General features: G+C 34.1%; 1 protein-coding gene across 2 annotated transcripts in view; it reads right to left on the reverse strand.

Annotated features, from left to right (window-relative positions):
• GABRG1 (gamma-aminobutyric acid type A receptor subunit gamma1) overlaps positions 1-5,421 on the reverse strand; it is a 52,702-nt gene extending 47,281 nt beyond the window's left edge. Inside the window, exon 1 of one of the 2 annotated variants that reach the window (XM_019741070.2) lies at positions 5,188-5,421. In XM_019741070.2, coding sequence (XP_019596629.1) covers positions 5,188-5,291 — 104 coding nt within the window. In that variant the 5' untranslated portion in view covers positions 5,292-5,421. The remainder of the gene's footprint in view (positions 1-5,187) is intronic. The other variant, XM_074324630.1, reaches the window with a different exon arrangement.
• Between the last annotated feature and the right edge of the window lie 14,159 nt (positions 5,422-19,580).

A 19,580-nucleotide genomic window follows, 5' to 3' on the forward strand; every position in this document is an offset into this window, starting at 1 on the left:
AAATGTTTACTGAATGAATAGCTAAGAGCATTTCCTAAAATATGGGGCTTCCATTGGTTAAACTATTTGAGCACTGATAAAATTAGATTTTGAGATATTTCAAAATAGAAAAAAAATAAAACGTATATTTCATTTACCTCCCACAGAGTACAAAACTCTAACAAGCTTCTGCTTGAATAAGCCTAGTGATAAAGCACCAATTATTTTGTTACAGAGCTTTTGTATTGAAAGTAAATCCCTTTAAGTAGTTTTCACTATGTGGTTATGGCTTGGTTGTTACACCTACACATAACAAAGTCAACTATGATTTTATATAGCATCCTGAAAATAAGTAGCCATCTGATTTCTCAACAAAACTTTCCTAAATTCCAAAATTCTTTCAACAATTTATATCACAATGCTTTTTAATACATCGAGTACTCCTGTTTGTTAAAGTTTGCCCCCCAAATAATTAATCTAGCTCCCAGTGAACTTAAATTCTATAAGTTTATGTTGAGACAGTTTATTAATATAAACAAAACAATAAAATGCTTTATTTGGTACTCAGAATTCTAGCTGAGCTATAGTGGGGACGCTGAGGAGGGTGGCATTAATGGCAACGCTGGGGAAAATTCTTGCTTTTAATGCTTGAATTTTATGATTTTTTTTTATAGATCAAGTACTCCAGTTTGTTAGTTTTCCCCAAAATAATTAATCTAGCACTGCACATAAGATTTCAGATTATGTGTTAGGTACACAGTAGATTTATATACTTACTGTGCTTCTCTCATTGTACCATCCTCCCCTCCCATCCCCTCCCACTCTCCCCTTCTTCCTTCTCTCCCTTCCTTTTTGTTTCCTTCATCCACAGTCATGTTAACTGTTTTGACTTATACAGCATTTGTAATCTGAGACATGCGGTAGTTTAGAATGGACACTCTGGGCATAGAACACATGGATTTGAGTCTTGGATTTAGCACTTACCAGCAAGATGATTTTTAATCAAGTTCCTAAAAATCGCTGTGCCCCAGTTTTCCCATCTGTAAAATGGGGAGAATAACAGCATATAGGTTTTATTCATCTTTAATATTTGATTGTAATTTGGCTAAGTGTAACCTTCTAGTCTAGAATTTTGGAGACATTTCCCCCATAGTCTTCTGGCATTGTTGAGACAAATCTCATGGCTCTCTAATTCTCTTTCCTTGATTGTGATATGTTCCATCGGCACCATCTATCTTAAAACTTTTGACACCTCTGTTTATCTTTAAAGTACTGAAGGTATATTTTCTTATTTTGAGTACAAGATGTTTTCCTTTGATTACCATAAATCTAGGTCTTAGCAGTGAGTATAAGCTCCATATAGAAGTAATCATATCTAGTCCATTCAAGAACGAATGATCTTTTTACAAATCCAAATGACATTTAATAATGCACAAGAATCCAAGGAATTCACTCTACTGCACTTAAAAACTCTTTCACTAGAATAAATGATACTAGAATCACTGTGATTCCGTAGAGTATCTGTTATAAGTTATTTGCAGTTAAATTTTTAAATGCTATATTCTTTCCACAAATGTTTTATCTTGGTCTTAAAACAATCTAGAAAGGTAGATGTAATTTCTATTTTTCACAAATGAGGATGCCCTGCCTCAAATATTTGCCTGACATCACCCTTGTGGGAAATGATGGAGCTGAAACTGGAATTTAAATCTAATTGTAAAGTCTACGATTCTCAGTTGGTACCATGCATATATGCATGTCAATTGTTTTCCTGAGGTCTGTACATTCAATTTATGCTCACTCCTCCCCCTTTCCCCATGGCAGTGATTTATCATGTTTTGATAATATCTCACGTCATTTTTTTTTGTTTTCTACCTTGTCATGTCTCCTCTCCTTTGGGACTCCACCTTCATTATTATTTTCTTACACAAATTTTAATCACCTTCATATAAATGTACAATATTAGATTAGTCTATTTTAATGTTTGAATAAAAGGTCAAATATTTCCTTTTGTTGCTTAGTCAAAAGTGTGTCTCATAGTATATAATGAAATAAAATGAAAGAAGGGTATACCTAAAATCTCTGTACTCAGGGGATTTATCAATTATAGCATTTGCATTTTAGCTCCAAAAATTATTTTCTTTCAGTCCTTCGTTGAATATTTAATTATCATGGACCATCATACTTAGTTATTTTGCCCTCAAGTTTGCATGGTCATCATTAATATCTTATTAGAAATTTAAGCCAAAAATCTAGATGACTTAAATATATATATATATTTCACTCACAAGTACCTCGACAAAATATATCACTGAAATTACTTGAAAACAATATATTTTATAAAGCACGTATATTTGCATATTTTCATTTGGACAACAGAATGCTAAATTGTATATTATATTACTGATTCATAAAATTGTTTTAAAATAAAAACAAGTTATTTTCCTTGAGCTCTCTCAAAATATAACTTCTTAATCAAAGCTTATCATAAATTACTTATTAGAACAGCTACAATCTCAAAGCCCTTTCAACTCTTTTTAAAAACCTGATTATAATTAGATTTTTTTTTGCAACATTACAAATAAATCAGATCAAGCTCAAGAGATTTTAAACAACTTGTTAAGATGCTATAGAGCCTCATGGAGAATGAAATACAGGAATCATGACTATAGCTTTTAGTTACAACAATGGGATAGGTTTTAATATTATAGTTTAGCAATACAAAAATCAATATAGTGTCTCTCCTTTGTGCTCTTGAGGGAAACTAGTAAGAAAACAAGCTATTTTCCCTGCTTATGTATAGGAAATAATAGTTTCCAATTTAGTAAATCTTAAAATAGATGACTTTGATGACTTGTTTTAGAAACCAGCATAAGATATCAAAATTCTTATAAACACAACCATCTAAGGTGAGTTTTAGAAAGGTTCCTCAAAAGAAGAAGAAAGGGAAAAGGAAATATGAATATAAATGGTTTATACATGTTGACATCAGTTATCTCCAACTAAATATTAAAAAGATAAAAAATTTCCCATACTGTCACTACTTTCAAAAGACATGAACTCTTGTAATTGAGGCCCTAAAAGCTCATTATTATGGCAACATATAGCTTTATTTTTTAAATATTTATCCACTGGCCAGAATAACCCAGATAATCTATAGTACTGTGATAAAATGAATTATTATCTATTTTAACTGCATGTCACCTCTCTCTCACTCATATGTATGCTGCAAAAAGTACATGGCATTCCCAATTAGGACTTCCCTCTTGAAAACCACTAAGAAAAGCCAGAGAAGCAACTATTGAGTTATTTTATGTTTTGTTCAAATCTTAGCCATATTGCTTGTGAAAAGTTGAAGAAATCATAAGTGATCTGCTACTATTCTTCATTTCCTAGATGAAGAAACTGTTCAGAGGTTAAGGACTCTTGACACATAAAATCATGTCTTCAGACTGCCAGAGCCCATTTCTGTCCACTACAACACAAAACTTTTTAATTCTGAGCAGCTTGAAGAGAATTCCGGGGCCAATTATGATAATCATAGTGTAAATATTGTCAAAAACAAAAGATATTATTTAAACCCAAACATCTCTTTATGCCCTATAGTAAACATGCCCTTTAGTAGGCAGCTTTATATTAGATTGCAAGGGCAACTTGCACTTATAATGATAAAGGAGCATACAGGTTGTTATTTCAGAAAACCACTGGGTAATTGTTTTTTATTTATTTGTGAGAACACAGATTCATTTGTAATACTATAATATGAAGATGCATGAGAACACTGATGCATGCTGTACCACAATAACTTCTATAATTTTATGACACATTCATAGAAATAAGCCATTATTACCCAACTTATACATAACATAAGGAATAATTAATCAAGTAGTATGTTTGTGCCCATGCAGGACATTGAAGTTCTAAGAGAAAAGGGTAAATAAACTAAAACTATTAATACTTTTAAAAACCATTGAGTGTCAAATATTTTCTGGCAAGTCTAATATTACTTAGCATACTTTAATCTATTCTCTATTTTCAGAGAGAAAACACAGTGGTTGTATCTGGTGGTATTCACAAAAATATTCACTTTAGCTATATACTGAAATTAATCATAATAATAATTCATTTAGTAATGACACAACTAGTCTTCAAGACATGCTTCCATCTGGATAGTGATTGTGCTTTATTCTTGAGTTCTAAGCAGGATCATATAATACAATAATATAATTTTAACTGCACATTTATATAAAACACAGTTATATGATATGAGTCGTATGTCCAAGACCTTTATAAGGTCTATGCCTTAATCCATTTGTTTTAACTCCAGTCTCCAACTACTACTATAGCCAGATGCAGTACCTGAGAATTTTATGATTTTTCCATGATGATTTCAAAGTTTTATTGAAAGGTATTGCAGCCCAAGCAGCCCAAGTCTTGTTCCTGTTAAATTGGAGGCAATCTCTCGCTCTATCTATCTCTCTCTCCCTCCCTCCCTCTCCCCCTCTCCCTCTCCCTCTCCCTCTCCCACCACACACACACACACACACACACACACACACACACACACACACACACACACAGAGCCAGGATATTTATATCACATACTTTTTATCTGTAGACAATCAATTAAAATAAAAATCATTTGAATCTGGCTCAATAAAATATACATAGTTATTTCTAACTTAAATATAACCCACAACCCTGATAGGTTTTTAGCCATATTTATAATCCTTTGATATAAAACTTTGTTTTCTCCAGAATAGCAAAAATAAAAGGGGATAAGGTAAACGGCAATATTAGTATATAGAAAGCATCATAATACTATGCCACTAAACTTGGTAGTTTCTAAATAACTGTCTTTAAAATCATCAGAAACGTTATCAATGGCATTCATTCACTAAATTTAGTAGCAAAATAATTTCTGCTCCCCACCGCCACTCCCAGTAACTGAATCTTTACTAATCTTGACTGCGCTTCAAGTCAGAAACACCTGAACTAACTAACCTCCGGGCTTCACACGTAGGCTAATTTCATTTTATCTGAAAATGGCTAAATCTAATTAGAAAAAAAATGATAGTAAAATATCACACATGTGCACTGGGAACTGCAAATTACTTAACTTACAATGAGTTTTTGAAAGAAAGAGAAATGAGGGGGGGAGTGTGGATAGATACTAAAGAATAGTCTTAAGTCCTTGCATTTACTCACCAGTTTCCCAAATGCAGGGCCAGTAGCAGGAACGTGAGCCTCACCCCTCTACTTTGACTCCACAGAAGAAACGGGGAGAAGAGAAAAGCTTTCCAAGAACCCATCGGGATCGTTTCTTCCGCTAAATTCTCAGAACCGGGACTTTTTCGCCCACCTCAGCTGGGTGAGTACAACAAGGGAGAGTGTGGGAAAGAAATACACCTCCCGACCAGGTAGGATGCGACTCTCGGCGGAATTGAGCCTAAGAGCCAATCAAACCGAGAGGATGCGGGCATAAATTATCTGAAAAAGAGTTGGTCCAATCAACGGCCCCAAGGGGCGGAGCTCCCCCTACTAGAAATCGAGCCCAGTAGGGAAAAGGGCTCCGTCTTGCTAAAAAACAAACCTCTCCTTTCTCGCAGCCCCCGTGGAACCTTTGAGTGGCCTTGACAGAGTCTCTCCCTAGGAAAATGCGGTCCCCCTGTTCCTCCCGGCCTTCTTTCCCGCCTGACTATTTTAGGGGCCACTGCCTCTTTCCTCTCCCGCGTTTACATTCGGAATCTGTCTTCTGAGACCCGTGGGAAGGTTGCAGTGCCTAATTGGTTTTCCCCGGGCTCGCGAAGGTTCCGCTAATTTTTGTTAATTACCGTTAATTTTGAGTGTGGGGTGGTGTCTCATTTCGCTTTGCAGCCCCAGCACCTGGCACAATGCCCGGCACAAATGAGTTTTAGAGATTTGGGGCTGGCTTACTGCATTCCTGGTAATTCCGTTTCCTAACCCCTTTCCTCTGTCTTTATGAGTGAGATGTGCAGTCTTCTTCTTGCTCCTGTCAGCAGAAGATAATACTAATGAACAATGCCTGGCAAGAACTATCTCATTTTACAAAAACATAAACAAAAATCCAATTTTAAGAAAGGTCCTCTGAGCCATAGCAGTTATAGAAGTACGGTGTTTCCCCAAAAATAAGACCCAGCCGGACAATCAGCTCTAATGTGTCTTTTGGAGCAAAAATTAATATAAGACCCAGTCTTATTTTACTATAAGACCGGGTCTTTAATATAATATAAAGCTGGGTCTTATATTAATTTTTGCTCCAAAAGACACATTAGAGCTGATTGTCTGGCTAGGTCTTATTTTTTGGGAAACGGGGTATCACATAGGTAATTCTTCTCTTCTCCCTCCCCAGTTGCCTTTGTATATGTTGAGCTCCAGTGTTTGGTACCTAACTTCAGAGGCTCTGATTTGAGTTTGCAGCAGAACTCAACAGTTGCCATGGCAACCAGAAAGCCTCTGGCAGCTTGAACAACTGTACATGCAAAGACAGTGGTGGGGGTGGGGGTGGGGGGTGGTGGGGGTGGTGGGGTGGGGGTGGGGGTGGTGGTGGTGGTGGTGGTAGCAAGCTCACTCTGCCCAGCCATCTTCTGCCTTTATGCCTTCCTAAATCTCTGTTTCCCACAGAAGCTGCCTGGGGTTGGAGTCTTTGGTGGTCTCTTTAATCACTCCCTACCACCTAGAATTGGTCAGATTCAGAAGTGAACTGCAATTTACCATCTAGTAACCTGAGAGCATGTCTCCCAGCAAACAGTTCAAGGTAGAAGTAACAGTGTTTGTGCTTGATGGTAAGGTAACTGTTGCTACCCTACCTTCTGAAATCACTTAGAAAAACTGGATGGGACTAGTCAGGTTACAGGTATTTTCTTACCTGGAATGACAGAGGGTGCCCTGCTGGGCTTTTCTCCCCTCTCTTTGAGTGATTCAACATCTTTTAAGTCTCCAATGAAAATAGTATTGATCTCCTTGTTTTTCTTCTTCTAAATGTTAATTAGGCAGCAGTAATCTCTTCCACAAAGTACTTTTTAGTCAAGGTAGCTCATACCAAATAATTTATATAACAATAACGTTTCCTTATAATTGATTTTGAGGCAAATAAATTTAATTAAAAGTTGATGTCAATATTAATCTGGATAGTTTTTTTGTTTGTTTGTTTTTTCTGCTTCAAACAAGAAAGTGCTTTGGATAGCTATTTAATTGTTTCATTGGATGCACACACTAATTCACTGATCTGATTAGCCAGTGAACTAGAAATCAATTCATTAGAAGTATGTAGTGAATAATAAATGCTTATCCAGTTACTCTTTGCATTTTGGTAAAGTAAGGTTTTTGCATATATTAATGGGAATATGATACTGCCTAATGTTGCATGACAGTAGTCGATGGTTCTCCCATCAAAAATAAGATTTTACTCTTATTGTTCTCGTATGCAACTGAAAGATACTAAGAACAGTTAAAATAAATTAATAGAGAAGAAAGGTGAAGGATATATTCCCTTGGGTAGTTACATGTTGCCTGTTTATCCTTGTAAAAGATAAAGGATGGGAGTAATATCCAGACTGGGAAATTCCCTGTGTTTTTCAACATCTAGTGTTTTGCCAATTTTGTGATGAAATATTTTCAAATTTATTTATTTTTTTTTTCAAGCACTTTTATCTGACTATTTCTATGTCTCTTCCATTGATTTTTCTTTTCCTTTTTATAATATTCTCGTATGTGTTCTGGGAAACTGATCTTATCCTTATAATTCCCTGAAAACTCTGTAAAAGAGATCTGAGCCCTCAGGAACCTGAAGAAGGAATGATGATTTTAGATATCAGCCATGTCTTGACCCTGACAGTCTGTCTCGATTCAATAAACCAGCTGTGTGTGGGGTAGGGGGCGCTGGGGGGAGGGATGGCACATACTTGAGTTCTGAAAAAAGCCAAGAAGGTACTCTACTCATCAAACAAACTATAGTATCTCACAGAGAAACACTCATAGGGAATCAGATCAGGTATCTTACATGATTCTAGATTAGAAGGCCAGAAGTTGCTGGTAAGGAAGTGATGGAAGAAAGCTAGCTCTCGTTCATTACCTCACTGCATTCCAACTACAGGCAATTTGACAACATGGGACATTTATCAATGTCTGGAGATATTTTCAGTTGTTGCAACTTGGGGGATGGGCAAAGCTACTGGCAAATAGTTGGTGGAGTCTAGAAGTGCTGCTACACATTCTAAAATGCAAAACAAAGCCATCCCACAAGAAAGAATTATAGGGTTCAAACTGTCAATTGTGTCGAGTTTGAGAAGCCTTGCAAGATGGATGGGTAGCCAGATTCCATTATTACAGCTGATGATTTTCTTTTATTGTAATTGAAGTTACCATTTCTATCCTTCTACTTTTGAAAGCTGAGCCACAGTCATTATCCACAAGTGTTATGTCTAGCTGTAATGATTATCAACTGATAGAGCACAACAATATCTTGAAAAAAAAAAAAAGAAAAAAGAAAAAAACTTGTCCAGGTATCACCTTAGAACAAAATGTTTGGGGTACTCTTAAAAATGCACAGTCATGGACTTCTCTTCAGATCTAACAAATTAAAATGTTCATCAAGAACCTCGAGAGATTGTGATGCCTCCGAAGGTTTTAGACTCATTATCCTATGATCATCTCACAAAATGCTGAGTGAGACAGTGACCTGATTATGAATGTGCAACGATGGCCCTAGAGACTGTGATGTCAGACAGTAAGCCTAGGATTAGGAATACAGTGGTGCATAAGGTTGAGCTCTTTGTGATCAGTTTCTTCACCTATAAAAAGATGATGAGAATTCTACTTAACTTCAAGAGTTGTTTGAAGGGTTGACTGGATTAATACATGGCGATCACTTAAAACAGTACATGTAGAAGCCCAATTACTCAAAACATGTTAGTTGTTATTGCTGTTAACTTGTTGACAGTAGATTTCAAATCTAACTTATTCTCTCTAACTCTTAGTACAGTGTCTGTCACAGGGTAGTAATTTCTAGCACACACAGTTTAACAAGAAGGATGGAGAGGATTAAGGGAGAGTGGTATTCTCACCCCACCCTCAACACCGCCCTGATAATGTTGGCTTCTTCAGAGCAAGAAGACATTTTGAGTCATGTTCTAGTCTCCCCCTGCACTTTTCTTTTCATGACCACAAACCCTATACTTCAGTCAAAACACATGTATGTGTTCCTAAACTCATCACTCAATATCATCCTTTTTGTCTTGTCATATGCTACTCCCTTGGCTTCGGAGGCCCTTTCCTCATCTTCATCTGCCTAGCCTCTCTCCATTCCTCCTGATTAAGTTTAGAAGTCATTTGCTAGTCTGTGGTACAGATCTGTCCTATAATAATAGTTAATATTTGTTGGGTGTTCACTGTGTGTCACCAAGCATTATTCTTAATGGTTCCAAATTATAGGTGTATAATTTGCCCACCTATAAGTGGGTCCTATGCCCACTTAAAACAGCCACTTTATATCATAGAACATATCACCATTTTTGGAAACTATCTGTATTCCAAACTGACAGTTCTGTGTTTTTAAATTTTATGTATCAAAGATGGATAGTGCTTATCAGGCCTGGTATTATATTATATAATAATAGTATAATAATAATATATAATAATATAATATGTATATATTTAATATTCTGTGTATTTGATCAGTACCTTTCTCCCCCTAGAACATACACCATAAAGGCAGAGATTTCATTTGTGTTCATCACCTCTTTTCTCCAAAGCAGTGTCTAGCAAGTTATTGTCACTCAGTAAACATCCATACAACCACTATATAGTCAATGTATAATTTTAATGAATAAACACATTAATATCTTTCTGGAGTCATTAAGTGATCTCTTTCAATAGCATAGGTCTCAAGTGCTCATCTCTAAATAGACAAAATCCAGGTCTTATTGCTTGACTTGTTTCTTTCCATCAGACCATGGGAATTAATTATTTTTCCGATTTACAAGTTGCCATGATCAAAACGAACAAACCCAGGCACCTTAATTTATACAATCAAACTATTATTTAAGTTAAACAGAAGAGAGGGCCAGCCCAAGGAGATTTTTAAAAGACTGAAGGCACATACCCATTTTTGTCAATCTTTTCAATGTCCTTAATCCTGTACTTGGTCTCTAGAGTGCAGCCAAGAGGGGCAGTCCAGAAGCTCGTCCTTGGTAGAAGGCAACAATAGGTCTAGAGAGTCTAACACTAAGTCCACCCTGTTTTGTTTTTTGTTTGTTTGTTTTTTGTTTTTGTTTTTGTTTGGGTTTGTCTGTTTGTTTCTGTATTACAAGTTCTGAATCTATCCTTTTACCACTGGTTACTTCCACTCTTGTATTTTCTGTATGTTCCTTTCTATCTGATTTTCTCATCAACATACAAATATGCTCATATGTAACATTAAAATACACACATACTGGGGTTGCCAAAAAATGTATACACATGGCTTGTAGTTATCTTTTGTTATTAACATATATTGAGTGTTACAATTTTAATACAGCTTTTTCCTTTCTTAAAATATGTATATATTTTGGCACCCTCTGTATACTATATTAACCTCATTACCCCTCTATTTTCCATGCCTGTCACTTCCTCCCATTAATAGCCATTTTTTCCTACTTCTTTACCACCCATTCCTTCACCAAACTCTATAGTCTGACTTGTGTTTCCTTGACACTAATGCCTTAATGTTGCTGAATTCAGTAGTTTTCTACATTCACCCTGTATTATCTTTCATCTGCATTTGATTCTGTTGAACATTCCCAAAATACTCCCAAATTTCATGATACTACGCTTTCCTGTTTTTTGTTTGTTTGTTTGTTTGTTTGTTTGTTTGTTTTTTCTCATGCACCTTTAGCAAACTCGTTTTAGGCTTCTTTTTAGGCTTGTTCTACCTTACTACAACATTCTGGAGTTCCTCAAATATCAGTTCAACTTCTTTTCTTTTTGCATCACACTCTCACAGTGGACAACCACATCTATTTCCCAAACTATAATATATGCTATTTTAAAAACCAAAATATATCCCCTTAAATCATATTGCAAGTCCAGGAATTTCTGTTGGGCTTTAGACACAAATATTCAACTAATACCAGCCAGTCAAACCAGTACTTCACTATATATATATATTCTATTATGAACTGTTTTTAATATTTCCAAATCTTATCTCCAATGTATCTAGCGGTAAGGATAAAAAGCTTACTTTGCAATGTCTTATTTCCCATATGATTGCTGTGAAAACTAAATTTGTCAATTTATATAAAGCTCTTAGAACAGTGCTTGGCATATAGTAAGTGCTCAGTTAACCTTAACAATTATTAATGTTGCTGTTATCATTACCCAACTTTCTATCGCTACTGCCAATTAAGCCAAGCATCTATCATATCTTACTTGGATTACTACAATACCTTCCATTTCTAATCTTGCTTATCTCTAATTTATTCTTTATAGAAATATCACAATGGTCTTTAAAAAGTGGAAATCTGATTATGTTCTGCTCAAACCATTCAATGATTTCCTATTGTACTAAGGACAAAAATGTAATATTATTATCATGGCCTTTAAAATGCTCCAGTTTCTAACCCCACCTGTCATCTCTGTTCTGTCTTTTTTGTTCTTCCTTTCCCTTGCTGTGTTTTCAGCCAGAATGGCCTTTTATCAGTATTGTCATTGCCATGACTCATTGATACTTTGGAGCTTTGCAGATGGTTTCCCTATACTTGGGTTGCTCCATCTCACCTTTCACATTTAGTCTGGCTATTTCCTTGTCCCCTATTATTCTCAGCTGAACTGGCATTTCTTTGAAGAAGCCCCAATTTAAATGAAGTCCTCCATTATGTCACTTGATGGCACTCAGTATTTTTCCTTTCTGACACTTGCTGTATTTTGTAATTAATTGATTTATTTAATTCAAAAAATAGTCACTGAGCACTGGGGTGTCAAGCACTCTTCCATAAACTAAAGATACCATAATAAACAAAGCAAAGTTTTGTGCCCTGGTTGAATTTGCATTCTATGGAGCTTTCTATAACTCAGATTATATATATTTTGTTTCTTAAAAATTTTTTTTTTTCAAAAACATTTGTTTAATTATTGTCTCTTACCTAGACTGCCACCCCTTGATAATAAGGGATTTTGTCTTTTTTTTTTTTTTCTTCGTCCACACTGTCCTCAATGTCTGGTATACTGTTGTAGCCATTTGTTGAATAAATAAATGAATAAAGGAATAAACTACAATGTTCCTACATTTATTATCTCTATCTATAACTTTGAGCATTATCCTTCATGTCTGTATGCTTACATTTGTTTTCTATAAAAAATAGGATATTAACGTGAAGTCGTCTGAGTTGATGTAATATTCTTAGATAATATAAAAATGGCTAGCACATAATAGCCCTCAACAAATGGCAAGAATTTGGAATCAGGTGGGTAAATGCTTGAAAGCATTTAAACAAGTTATAAGCAAGTCAAACTTGAAAAAGTAAGGAATATAGTCAGGCAACATAGATTTAAATCCTGTCTACATTAATTATTTTTGCGATCTTTGGCCATCTGAACCTCAGATTTCTCAATTACAAAATGGAGATGACAATTATTCCTACCAAAATGGATATGGAGATCAAATAAAATAATCTTACTATAGCTGTTGTAAACTATTAAATGATACAGAAATATTAGTTATTGATTTTATTGTTACTTTTTGATGATCAGTACAAAATGACAATAATTAAAGAAGCATGACAAAGAAATACAAAATACCAAGGGCTAACATTATATAGTCCTCACAGTTTTCTAAACATTGGGCATCATAATTGAGTTGGGTATCTTAACTTATTGAAAGTCTACAACAATCCTGTGAGGCAGTTGCTATTATAATCCTTTATTTTACAGATGAGGAAACTAAAGAGCAGAGATTTAGTAATGTTCCAGGTCGTATAGCAAGTTAAGTGGAAAAGCTGGGATTTGAATTTGGGGAATCGGGTTTCAGTGCACATGTTTTGAACTGCTATGTGATATTGGTTTTTGGATGACAGATGAGTCATGATCTCTGCTTCCAAGGATCATTCATATCTCTGCCAAGGACAATTTTACCCCCTCCCCTCAGGTGAACCAACACTGATATTTCAGTGACTACATACCAGGCATTATTGTCCTGAAGACCTTTCATATTTTATTTTAAAGGGCCTTCCCATAAAAATGTCTAAGATAGGAAAGAGTTTTTGAAGAATGACCCGTAAGCAGCCATATTTCAGAGGAATATAGTCCTATTTAGTGTATGAGACACTTACAGAAAAGAGAGCCAGCACTTGAAGATTTATCAAAGCCTAACATTTAATGAAAACCCTAAAGGTCTCGATGAAGCTTTATTATATCAATTACTCATTTGCCTCATATAGCCTAATATATTTTATTTTAAAATGCCTTGATAGCAGCAGTGTCATTGAAATAGTAGCCCCCAGTGCATGCTTGAATGAGTGATATCCACACCTAACTCCCTACTCATCTGGTTTATAGCTCACAATGTGTCTATTTATGTGGTTTGAATGGCAGCTAAAGAATAATATAATTTTCTATGGTCACTAAGGTCCAGAGAGAGAGAGGGAGAGCCTCCTTCTTCTTGCATTTTTCCTTCCTCGTGTGTCTCACTGTAACTCTTTGTCCAGCAAAGAATACAGCAACTACGTGTAAATACCAAAAAACTATAGTCCTCAGGTCTCCTCAAGCCCCATGCATACCAAAAGAATTGTTTTTCACAGACATCTGGGATCCTTTATAGGAATTAATTCTAAGTCTGCTGGAAAAGGGTATAGGATTATAATAGGTTTTATAGTTTATACTTGTGAATAAAAACAATTAGACTAAGTTTCATGTATTAATTTTGTGCTGATATATTCATCAGGAGAATGTTTGTGTAGAAGATTAAGCCAAATAGTTTTTTCCTTTTATAGAGGCTGTATAGTAAGCAAAACACGACAATTCCATTAATAAAAACATCCTGTTTTTTGAATTGTTAATTTGTGCCATGCATTGTTCTAATACTGGGGGTGCCAAAAAATGTATACAAGTGGACACTTTGGTGAACGTTGCTCAAGCAGTAGTTCGCCATAATCAGAAGTGTCTGGATGCTGATGGTAACCACGTTGAGCACCTCTTGTAATTGCAGAAGTCAAATGTGACTTGTATTCATCTTGTGTCATCAGTATATAAGAAGTATTACAATTTTAATACAGTTTTCCTTTCTTAAAATGTGTATATATTTTTCTGGCACCCTCTGTATATTAAACAGAAAGGAATTTAGGAACACACTTAAGGCTAAGCCCCTTGGGAATGACTCCCTAAACGTCTGTCACAATTAGGAAATTAAAGGATCAGAAAGCTATCACTGCAATTATTAGCTCCAGGAGCACACTGGCTTGAAGTTGTAACCAGGAATTAGGAATCCCTCTCCAGAATGTTGGATTCAAACCCATGTCACTAATTCTCCATCAGCAAAATATCAATCCCTTGAACACTTCTCATCCCACTTAACTCATTTCCAAATTCAATTCTCATACTAATTCATCTGGTTGGCAAAGCTGAAATCAGAGCCAAGATCCTAGCTCCTATGAAATCTAGGGAAGATAGTTTTAACACATATAAGGAGGTTGGAATAGGGTTTCAAGGGGGCCCAGCTACTACATCCAAGAACACCAAAACTGCTTTTTTGTGATGACTGTACATTATTTTACAAGTTGAGGTTGGTTATTTCAAAAATTAAATCAAGACAGAGGATCGTGAAAACCTATATATCTCCTCCAAGCCTATACACCATGAATGGGCATAAATGTTATTTTTGTGAAAGGAAAATCCTTAATAGCCATGGAAAACAAAAGTGCACCCTAAAGAAGACAGGTATTTGGAAGATCTTTGAGAACATGAACAATCTTTAAAATCATAACAATGAAAAAATGAGATTGAAGAAAACCTATTACTACAATGTAAAACACATATAAGAGCAAGCTGCTGCAAAGGTTATCATCATTTCATGATATTCCAAAAATGGTGTCAAGAAACAAGTGATCAAGAGGGACTGTTCAGTCAATTTTCAGTTACTATTTAATTAAGAATACATCTTCCTCTGGAGTTAAATTGATTACAATAGCACAGCTGTCTAAATAGGTTTATTAGTGTGTATGTGGGGGGAGGGGGGGGAGTGATGGCTAAAAGAATATGTAGAAGAGAGCTTCCAGAATTTTGGGACTCCCAACATAGTCAATATCCCAAGAAAAAAAGTCCTGTTTATTTTGACAATTAGGAAGGCACATAAGCAGGCTTCTTGTGTTTCACCCTGGTATTCTAAAGTGAAGCCTACCAGGTAACACTTTAGTGACACAGAAAATGAGGGCAGCTCCACCCATTTCCCCATTCTAGAATGAGGCTTGATTGGGAAATCAACTTACACTACTTCAATGGAAACCTACATTAGGTACTTATGTAAATAAACCTGCATTTTCATTCATTAATATAATGAGTTTTCTAGAATTCTGAGGATAATTAATAGACAAAAAAAAAATAGTGATCACAATAACTGAACTCAGAATAAACAGAATAAGTCAAAGAAAGTTCTAAGTTCTAGAAATTCTCAGAGCAGTTTTTTGGAAAAATTAATTCAGAGAAAAATGTGAAAAAGGAAAAATTACTAAGCAATGTGATACACTTATAATTTTAAAACATAAGCTAAGTAAGTCTCGACTGGGCTAAAAATAAAATTTATTTTCTAAAAAGAAAAATCAGAGAAATCTTCTAGAACCTAGAGGATTAGTCATAAAGGAGACATTTAGAGGCTCGTCTAATATGTTTTCCTTAAGAAGAAAACTGAGAAAATGGGAGAAATGTGTGTTGCTTTTATTGTTGCTTTTGTTTGGTATTATCCCTGACTTTGTTTTTTTTTAAAGGGGATAATTTATCTGGAACTCATTCTCAGATTGAAAGACTCTACCAAATTCTTTCATTTTGAATAAAATAATTATTTCATTATTTCCTTTAACGCTGACCTATTAACAAACTGGTAAAATTATAAAAATCTTAAAATAAAAGAAAATTGAAAAGCTTCAAGAGGGAAAGAAAATAGTAACTTTAAAGAAATAAGAATAAAAATATGCATCAAATTTCTCTTTTTCAATGAGGATACTAGAAATAGAATAATGTTTTTCCAATTCAGATAAATTTATTTTCAACGAAGAACTGTATTCCTGGTAATACTTTAAATTTGAAAGATGAAACAGATATTTTCAATTAAAAACAGAAGTCTTCAGACAGTGTTAGTTCATCAGTTTGTCATTTGGAGATTTTGAAAGAATTACATGAGAACGTAAAGCGTGTGTGTGTGTGTGTGTGTGTGTGTGTGTGTGTGTGTATATACATATATATACATATATATGTATGTATATATATGTGTATATATATATATATATATTTACAAAGTGGTTTAAATAAATGAGAACACAATAAACATTAGCTGTAAAATAAAATAATTAAAGCAATATTTAAAATCTAAATTATTCCTATACATAGTGAAAGTAAACTATCAATCACAGTTTGTATTTTAAATAGTTGATGTTTATAACATAAAATGTATAACTGATTAAAGTAATAATACATTATGATAATATGGTTAATTGTATGAAAGAAAAATGGTTCAATTTAATTATCTTTATTGATTAAAGGTGAAAAATCCCATGATAATCTTAATAGATTTTAAAAAGCATTTGAGAAAATCTAATATGCATTTGTAATTACAAAGAAATAAAAATAAATTTAGATTTAAAAATGAATTGGTTTGTTAGTAAAAAATCTATATCAAAAACTTCAAACTTAATGGTGAAAAATTAGATACATTTTCAAATATGGTCAAGGACTAGACAAGAATTATGCTATTATTCAGTACTATACTAGAAGTATTTTTTTATTAACTTTCATTTTTTAGAGCAGTTTAAAATTCACAGCAAAATTATGGGGAAATCTGGAAATATTTTGATAAGAAACACACACATTATATCTACTGAAAAGGAGGAATTGTCACTGTTACTAAATGCATCATACAAGCTGATGAGTAAACTTCTTAACAGCAAAGATTATTTTGTCCTCAGAGACTAGAAATTGCACTACCATATGAAGGTACTTAATACATAAATGTTAAATTGGCTAGACAAAATAATGGTGTATAAACACTGATAACTTTCCCATACAACCTACAGAAATTTAAATTTTTAAAAAAGCAACAAACTTGTAGAAAATCCAGGAAAAAGAAAATGTGTAGGGTCCATATAAAGATAATGCAGACACTAACACCATACAAGACAACTGGAATATATTTAGACTATTTCATATTCTGTAATAATAAATCTTTATAATATAAGATGTGAATACTTCTAAAATTGTTAAACTTGAAACAAAACAAAAGGACAAGTGACAGACTATGAGAAAATACTTGAGATACACGAAATGCATTTGTCGCAGAATGTACAAAAAGTTATATATTTTTAAAAAAGATGTCAAGGAATAGGGAAAATTCACTAAATAAGTAGCCAATAATTATACAGAAATAATCTCAAATAGAAAGGTAGTAAGAAAAAATAAGCAAATGTGAATTAAAATCACAGTGGATTTCATGTTTCACAGTTTAGATCGGAAAAATTGTTTGGAAGTTTGTTAATACACTTTGCAGATGAAGTTGTGGAAAACAAGAGTATAATCTATAGGTAAATATTTGTATAATCTATAGGTAATTATGTCAGATGTTATACATCAAGTAAGATGGAAGTTAAAAAAAGAAAAAGAAAGAGACAAACAATGACAGACAGCAAGTATGGCACAGAGGGAAGTTTGAGTGGGGGGTGGAGGTGGAACTAGACATGCCTAGAATAATGAAAACAGAAAAAAAATCTCAAAAATGCACATAAAAGAAAGAAATAGAAAAAGGTAGAGTGAACAGAATTAACTTTTTTCCTAAATGGAAAAATCTCTTGCACATTTCAAGGAAGCATCATGTATAATTAATATAGTTTAAGTAAAAAATGGCAATGCGTTACTGGAATCCAGGGGAAATAGCCTTCCTTTTCTAGATATCATCAATATGGCAGACCCATAGCATAACAGAAGTAAAAGTTAAATCCTGTGCTTCATTAATGCCAAGAAAAAGAGGGATGGTAGAATCGCCTTATAATCCCTCTCTGAAAGCATTTACTATTGTCTTAGATTTAGTTCTAAGTTTTGTTTTGTTTTTTTAACTACATTTGCTTTTGTTATCTCTTTATATCTTCCTAGTGCTAAATATTTTACAAATGAACCTGAAATTGTTATTTCTTAAAGGTAATCTAGAAAAAAGAAAGGAGCTACATGACCATTTGTAGGACTCACCTTGTAAACTCTAGTGTTTAAGTAGTTCGGTGGTTAGTCTTTGTAAACAGAGACAATTTTCTTTCTTCTTTACACTGGCCTCCAGATTCTTAGAAAAGTGGATTGAGTGGCTTGCTGCTCATAAAACATATGGGACTTTATAATTCCCAACTCTGCCTTTCTGTTCCCAGCTTTGTACACAAGAGAGGGGAAGGACTTATCCTCCCCAATGTGTGAATTTAATTCCCTACACAATGACAAAAATTTGGCTTAAAATTGTTTATATTTTTGAATTTTATGAATTTTCATCTTTTCTAATATTTATTTTTGTGTCTAAATTTACAACCACATGTCATTATTTTATTAACATGGAGGCATCATTTGCTCACTAAGAATGCAATCTTCCAACACTATCTTTGCTCTGTCAGAGCAGAGCTTTTTTTTAACCATATTTCTCATCTAAAAGATATTTTTATATTACTTTTATTCTCCTCCATCTCAAGATAACATTATCATACTAAAATGGAAGTCACCTTGCTCGGATGATTTAGCCAAAAGCTAAGTGCTATGCATTAAAGAAGAGAGACCGAGTCTCTTATTTAACTAATTTTCCCAAAAGGGGGTCTTGAAAGCAATTAAAACCATCTGCACATTAGAGACTATAAAATCTTTGTTTAAATCTCAAAACATTTTTATTTAGTAATTTTGTTTATTGTTTATGAGGGTAATTATCATATACATTCTTGCTAATGTGATAATTTTCCATGTTCTTTTTTCAGAAAGTAAAATAAGTGTATCAATTTTTAGAATCAAGTTAATAAATATTCATAAGTATTGTAGATATTTTAGGAGGATACAAAACATACTTAGTCCCCATGAGTTTAAAAGTTAGATACAGAAATAGCATGGATGCAACACAAAGGAATTCATAATACTGTGCAATGAATAATAAACACCAATTGAGGTTTATGGGATAAAAGTTATTTAGGGGTTGAATGAGGGAACAAATTGCTTACTGTGCATGTGGAGAGACAAGACAAGCACTTTCTGAGATACTGGTCAGCACTGACCACTCAGGTGAAAGAGGGGTATTTGGTTCATACTACAATACTTGTATAGAGGAATACGGAGAAGAGTTGAGGCTAGTCTTAAGAGTACTGATTCTTGATATTGTTATGTTTGTTGCC

This window comes from Rhinolophus sinicus, linkage group LG02 (assembly GCF_036562045.2).
Source record: "Rhinolophus sinicus isolate RSC01 linkage group LG02, ASM3656204v1, whole genome shotgun sequence".
Classification (NCBI taxonomy): domain Eukaryota; kingdom Metazoa; phylum Chordata; class Mammalia; order Chiroptera; family Rhinolophidae; genus Rhinolophus; species Rhinolophus sinicus.